Genomic DNA, 7,302 nt, shown 5'->3' with positions numbered 1-7,302 from the left:
GCCAAAATGATGAAGATTGAGAATAAACATAGCTATTTAAAACCTCTCCAGATTCAGCCCAGTTTAAGTCATCCTTCTTGAGGGGCAATAACTTGAATTTACTATTACGGCTTCCCTCAATCATGAAAACTAAATAATCCTAATTAAACTATCATTGTTGCGCACACCGGGGCATGCAGCCTTGTGTCTGTGTATATCTCTCTGTGTTGCCCCGGGGCATGCAGGCTGTTAAATGTAGCAAACCCTTCTGCTATGCGCTCCGCTCGGCCCCGCCCTCACCTGGTAGTTAGCTCACAGCTGGTTCAGTAGGAGAGGTGGTAGTTAGCTTACAGCTGGTTCAGTAGGAGGGGAGAGGTGGTAGTTAGCTCACAGCTGGGTCAGTAGGAGAGGTGGTAGTTAGCTCACAGCTGGGTCAGTAGGAGAGGTGGTAGTTAGCTCACAGCTGGTTGGTTCAGTAGGAGAGGTGGTAGTTAGCTCACAGCTGGTTCAGTAGGAGAGGTGGTAGTTAGCTTACAGCTGGGTCAGTAGGAGAGGAGAGGTGGTAGTTAGCTTACAGCTGGTTCAGTAGGAGAGGTGGTAGTTAGCTTACAGCTGGTTCAGTAGGAGGGGAGAGGTGGTAGTTAGCTTACAGCTGGTTCAGTAGGAGGGGAGAGGTGGTAGTTAGCTTACAGCTGGGTCAGTAGGAGGGGAGAGGTGGTAGTTAGCTTACAGCTGGTTCAGTAGGAGAGGAGAGGTGGTAGTTAGCTTACAGCTGGGTCAGTAGGAGAGGTGGTAGTTAGCTCACAGCTGGTTCAGTAGGAGAGGTGGTAGTTAGCTCACAGCTGGTTCAGTAGGAGGGGAGAGGTGGTAGTTAGCTTACAGCTGGTTCAGTAGGAGGGGAGAGGTGGTAGTTAGCTTACAGCTGGTTCAGTAGGAGAGGTGGTAGTTAGCTCACAGCTGGTTCAGTAGGAGAGGTGGTAGTTAGCTTACAGCTGGTTCAGTAGGAGAGGTGGTAGTTAGCTCACAGCTGGTTCAGTAGGAGAGGTGGTAGTTAGCTCACAGCTGGTTCAGTAGGAGAGGTGGTAGTTAGCTCACAGCTGGTTCAGTAGGAGAGGTGGTAGTTAGCTCACAGCTGGTTCAGTAGGAGAGGTGGTAGTTAGCTCACAGCTGGTTCAGTAGGAGAGGTGGTAGTTAGCTCACAGCTGGTTCAGTAGGAGAGGTGGTAGTTAGCTCACAGCTAGTTCAGTAGGAGAGGATAGGTGGTAGTTAGCTCACAGCTGGTTCAGTAGGAGAGGGAGAGGTGGTAGTTAGCTTACAGCTGGTTCAGTAGGAGGGGAGAGGTGGTAGTTAGCTTACAGCTGGGTCAGTAGGAGAGGTGGTAGTTAGCTCACAGCTGGTTCAGTAGGAGAGGTGGTAGTTAGCTTACAGCTGGTTCAGTAGGAGAGGAGAGGTGGTAGTTAGCTTACAGCTGGGTCAGTAGGAGAGGTGGTAGTTAGCTCACAGCTGGTTCAGTAGGAGAGGTGGTAGTTAGCTCACAGCTGGTTCAGTAGGAGGGGAGAGGTGGTAGTTAGCTTACAGCTGGTTCAGTAGGAGGGGAGAGGTGGTAGTTAGCTTACAGCTGGTTCAGTAGGAGAGGTGGTAGTTAGCTCACAGCTGGTTCAGTAGGAGAGGTGGTAGTTAGCTTACAGCTGGTTCAGTAGGAGAGGTGGTAGTTAGCTTACAGCTGGTTCAGTAGGAGGGGAGAGGTGGTAGTTAGCTTACAGCTGGTTCAGTAGGAGAGGTGGTAGTTAGCTTACAGCTGGGTCAGTAGGAGGGGAGAGGTGGTAGTTATCTTACAGCTGGTTCAGTAGGAGAGGTGGTAGTTAGCTTACAGCTGGGTCAGTAGGAGGGGAGAGGTGGTAGTTAGCTTACAGCTGCTTCAGTAGGAGAGGTGGTAGTTAGCTTACAGCTGGTTCAGTAGGAGGGGAGAGGTGGTAGTTAGCTTACAGCAGGAGGGGGAGAGGTGGTAGTTAGCTTACAGCTGGGTCAGTAGGAGGGGAGAGGTGGTTGTTAGCTTACAGCTGGTTCAGTAGGAGAGGTGGTAGTTAGCTTACAGCTGGTTCAGTAGGAGGGGAGAGGTGGTAGTTAGCTTACAGCTGGTTCAGTAGGAGAGGTGGTAGTTAGCTTACAGCTGGGTCAGTAGGAGGGGAGAGGTGGTAGTTAGCTTACAGCTGGTTCAGTAGGAGAGGTGGTAGTTAGCTTACAGCTGGTTCAGTAGGAGAGGTGGTAGTTAGCTTACAGCTGGTTCAGTAGGAGGGGAGAGGTGGTAGTTAGCTTACAGCTGGGTCAGTAGGAGGGGAGAGGTGGTAGTTAGCTTACAGCTGGTTCAGTAGGAGAGGTGGTAGTTAGCTTACAGCTGGTTCAGTAGGAGAGGTGGTAGTTAGCTTACAGCTGGTTCAGTAGGAGGGGAGAGGTGGTAGTTAGCTTACAGCTGGTTCAGTAGGAGGGGGAGAGGTGCGTTTGCTGGGCGTTTTTTAAAACCTTCTGGAAGATGTAAAACTAATTGTGTAGTCTGAAAACACTTCAGACTCACAACAGACTAAAATAATGTTCACGATAAGTCAAGATAAGTCAAGATAAGTCACGATAAGTCAAGATAAGTCTCATCACACCATCGGACCCGCCAGTCATGTGACATTACTTATACACTTCTTTATTTGCATTTTCCTTGTTTTCAGTTCAGTGTGGATATATTTAAAGTCCAAAGTCATGTCTGTCTGTGTGTATGTTAACCTGTCTGTCTGTGTGTGTTAACCTGTCTGTCTGTCTGTCTGTGTGTTAACCTGTCTGTCTGTCTGTGTGTGTGTTAATCTGTCTGTCTGTCTGTCTGTGTGTGTGTGTCTGTGTGTCTGTCTGTGTGTGTGTGTGTGTCTGTGTGTGTGTGTGTGTGTGTGTGTGTGTGTGTGTGTTAACCTGTCTGTCTGTCTGTCTGTGTGTGTGTTAACCTGTCTGTCTGTCTGTGTGTGTGTGTGTGTGTGTGTCTGTGTGTGTGTTAACCTGTCTGTGTGTGTTAACCTGTCTCTCTGTCTGTCTGTTAACCTGTCTGTTTGTGTTAACCTGTCTCTCTGTCTGTTTGTTAAACTGTCTCTCTGTCTGTCTGTTAACCTGTCTGTCTGAGTTAACCTGTCTGTCTGTGTTAACCTGTCTCTCTGTCTGTGTGTTAACCTGTCTGTCTGTTAACCTGTCTCTCTGTCTGTCTGTTAACCTGTCTCTCTGTATGTGTGTTAACCTGTCTCTCTGTCTGTCTGTTAACCTGTCTGTCTGTTAACCTGTCTCTCTGTCTGTGTGTTAACCTGTCTCTCTGTCTGTGTGTTAACCTGTCTCTCTGTCTGTGTGTTAACCTGTCTCTCTGTCTGTCTGTTAACCTGTCTGTCTGTCTGTGTGTTAACCTGTCTCTCTGTCTGTCTGTTAACCTGTCTGTCTGTCTGTCTGTCTGTGTGTTAACCTGTCTGTGTGTTAACCTGTCTGTCTGTCTGTCTGTCTGTTAACCTGTCTCTCTGTCTGTGTGTTAACCTGTCTCTCTGTCTGTGTGTTAACCTGTCTCTCTGTCTGTCTGTTAACCTGTCTGTCTGTTTTAACCTGTCTCTCTGTCTGTCTGTTAACCTGTCTCTCTGTCTGTGTGTTAACCTGTCTCTCTGTCTATCTGTTAACCTGTCTCTCTGTCTGTCTGTTAACCTGTCTCTCTGTCTGTGTGTTAACCTGTCTCTCTGTCTGTCTGTTAACCTGTCTCTCTGTCTGTCTGTTAACCTGTCTGTGTGTTAACCTGTCTCTGTCTGTCTGTTAACCTGTCTGTCTGTTAACCTGTCTCTCTGTCTGTCTGTTAACCTGTCTGTCTGTCTGTCTGTTAACCTGTCTCTGTCTGTCTGTTAACCTGTCTGTCTGTTAACCTGTCTCTGTCTGTCTGTTAACCTGTCTGTGTGTTAACCTGTCTGTCTGTCTGTCTGTCTGTCTGTCTGTTAACCTGTCTCTCTGTCTGTCTGTCTGTGTTAACCTGTCTGTCTGTCTGTCTGTCTGTCTGTGTTAACCTGTCTCTCTGTCTGTCTGTTAACCTGTCTGTCTGTTAACCTGTCTGTCTCTCAGGTTCTCGGAGGATGAGATGAGTTCGCTGGTGAAGCTACAGAATCTCCATGGTAACGACTGGAGAGCCATCTCCAAGAAGATGAACCGCAGCATCTACGCCCTGGAGAAGAAGTTCGCTAGCATCGGTGTGTGTGTGTGTGTGTGTGTGTGTGTGTGTGTGTGTGTGTGTGTGTGTGTCTGTGTGTGTCTGTGTGTGTGTGTGAGACTGTGTGTGTGTGTGAGAGACTGTGTGTCTGTCTGTCTGGTTGCGTATTTACCTCTGTCTGTCTGACTGTCTGTCTGACTGTGTCTGTCTGTCTGTCTGTCTGACTGTCTGTCTGACTGTGTCTGTCTGTCTGTCTGGTTGTGTATTTACCTCTGTCTGTCTGTGTCTGACTGTCTGTCTGTCTGTGTCTGTCTGTCTGGTTGTGTATTTACCTCTGTCTGTCTGTCTGGTTGTGTATTTACCTCTGTCTGTCTGTCTGGTTGTGTATTTACCTCTGTCTGTCTGTCTGGTTGTGTATTTACCTCTGTCTGTCTGTGTCTGACTGTCTGTCTGTCTGTGTCTGTCTGTCTGTCTGTCTGGTTGTGTATTTACCTCTGTCTGTCTGTCTGGTTGTGTATTTACCTCTGTCTGTCTGTCTGGTTGTGTATTTACCTCTGTCTGTCTGTCTGGTTGTGTATTTACCTCTGTCTGTCTGTGTCTGACTGTCTGTCTGTCTGTGTCTGTCTGTCTGTCTGTCTGTCTGTCTGGTTGTGTATTTACCTCTGTCTGTCTGTCTGGTTGTGTATTTACCTGTGTGTGTTTGTGCGCCAGGTAAATCAGCCCGTTCTGGGACTGTTCATGTGTACCAGGAAGCCGACGTTATGTTGATGTCTACTCACACACACCTCTGAAAACTGCAGACGTTTGTGTCCTCGCCTGAACAGAGCGGACAATGTTTCTCCTCCTGTTGCTCCCGACATCAACTGTCACCCGCGGCAGTTGATTTTATATACTATCTATGCCCCCGACACAGACGTGGCCGTTAGCAGCTTAAAACACGGCATGGGCTAGCGTGCTGTTATGTTTGGCTGTGTGCAGCTACTGATCCTGGGTCAGTCCCAACGTTAGATGACTGTAGTACAGAGCCGGGGGGATGTACGGGGCGGATCAGACGGGGGGATGTACGGGGCGGATCAGACGGGGGGATGTACGGGGCGGATCAGACGAGGCGATGTACGGGGCGGATCAGACGGGGGATGTACGGGGCGGATCAGACGGGGCGGATCAGACGGGGGGATCAGACGGGGGGATGTACGGGGCGGATCAGACGGGGGATCAGACGGGGGGATGTACGGGGCGGATCAGACGGGGGATCAGACGGGGGGATCAGACGGGGGATCAGACGGGGGATCAGACGGGGGATCAGACGGGGGGATGTACGGGGCGGATCAGACGGGGGATCAGACGGGGGGATGTACGGGGCGGATCAGACGGGGGATCAGACGGGGGGATGTACGGGGGGATCAGACGGGGGATCAGACGGGGGGATCAGACGGGGGATCAGACGGGGGGATGTACGGGGCGGATCAGACGGGGGATCAGACGGGGGGATGTACGGGGCGGATCAGACGGGGGGATGTACGGGGCGGATCAGACGGGGGGATGTACGGGGCGGATCAGACGGGGGATCAGACGGGGGATCAGACGGGGGGATCAGACGGGGGATGTACGGGGCGGATCAGACGGGGGATGTACGGGGCGGATCAGACGGGCGGATCAGACGGGGGATCAGACGGGGGATCAGACGGGGGGATCAGACGAGGCGATGTACGGGGCGGATCAGACGGGCGGATCAGACGGGGGATGTACGGGGCGGATCAGACGGGGGATGTACGGGGCGGATCAGACGGGGGGATGTACGGGGCGGATCAGACGGGGGGATCAGACGGGCGGATCAGACGGGGGGATCAGACGGGGGATCAGACGGGGGGATGTACGGGGCGGATCAGACGGGGGATCAGACGGGGGGATCAGACGGGGGATGTACGGGGCGGATCAGACGGGGGATGTACGGGGCGGATCAGACGGGCGGATCAGACGGGCGGATCAGACGGGGGGATCAGACGGGGGGATCAGACGGGGGGATGTACGGGGCGGATCAGACGAGGGGATGTACGGGGCGGATCAGACGAGGGGATGTACGGGGCGGATCAGACGGGCGGATCAGACGGGGGGATCAGACGGGGGGATCAGACGGGGGATCAGACGGGGGATCAGACGGGCGGATCAGACGGGGGGATCAGACGGGGGGATGTACGGGGCGGATCAGACGAGGGGATGTACGGGGCGGATCAGACGAGGGGATGTACGGGGCGGATCAGACGGGGGATGTACGGGGCGGATCAGACGGGGGATCAGACGGGGGATCAGACGGGGGGATCAGACGGGGGATGTACGGGGCGGATCAGACGGGGGGATCAGACGGGGGATGTACGGGGCGGATCAGACGGGGGGATGTACGGGGCGGATCAGACGGCGGATCAGACGGGGAGGTGTACGGGGCGGATCAGACGGCGGATCAGACGGGGGGATCAGACGGGGGGATGTACGGGGCGGATCAGACGGCGGATCAGACGGGGGGATCAGACGGGGGGATCAGACGGGGGGATGTACGGGGGGATCAGACGGCGGATCAGACGGGGGGATCAGACGGGGGGATGTACGGGGCGGATCAGACGGCGGATCAGACGGGCGGATCAGACGGCGGATCAGACGGGGGGATCAGACGGGGGGATGTACGGGGCGGATCAGACGGGGGGATGTACGGGGCGGATCAGACGGCGGATCAGACGGGGGATGTACGGGGCGGATCAGACGGCGGATCAGACGGGGAGGTGTACGGGGCGGATCAGACGGGGGGGATCAGACGGGGGGATGCACGGGGCGGATCATTCTGCACATGCGTTAAAAAAAATAGCACATTAATACCAGAAATGAATCACGCTGTGTTAACGCAGTAATATTGACAGTCCTAGTATTAACCTCTCTGTCTGTCTGTCTGTCTGTTGTCTGTCTGTCTGTCTGTTGTCTGTCTCTCTCTCTCTCTCTCTCTCTCTCTCTCTCTCTCTGTCTGTCTGTCTGTTTCTTTCTCTGTCTGTCTCTCTCTCTCTGTCTGTCTGTCTCTCTCTCCCTCCCTCTCTCTGTACTAACCCTATGTCTCTCTCTCTCTCTCTGTACTA

The 7,302-nt window shown here is 53.0% G+C and overlaps 1 protein-coding gene across 1 annotated transcript in view; it reads left to right on the top strand.

Moving 5' to 3' along the window:
* LOC307257570 (transcription termination factor 1-like) overlaps positions 1-7,302 on the top strand; it is a gene marked incomplete at its 5' end in the record, with an annotated part of 38,977 nt that overhangs the window by 13,277 nt on the left and 18,398 nt on the right. Inside the window, one exon of the mRNA XM_080036831.1 lies at positions 4,099-4,223. Coding sequence (XP_079892957.1) covers positions 4,099-4,223 — 125 coding nt within the window. The remainder of the gene's footprint in view (positions 1-4,098; positions 4,224-7,302) is intronic.

Source organism: Ammodytes marinus (assembly GCF_949987685.1).
Source record: "Ammodytes marinus genome assembly, chromosome: 2".
NCBI lineage: Eukaryota > Metazoa > Chordata > Actinopteri > Uranoscopiformes > Ammodytidae > Ammodytes > Ammodytes marinus.
Note: the sequence above shows the minus strand (reverse complement) of the source record. Positions and strands in the feature narration are given on the sequence as shown.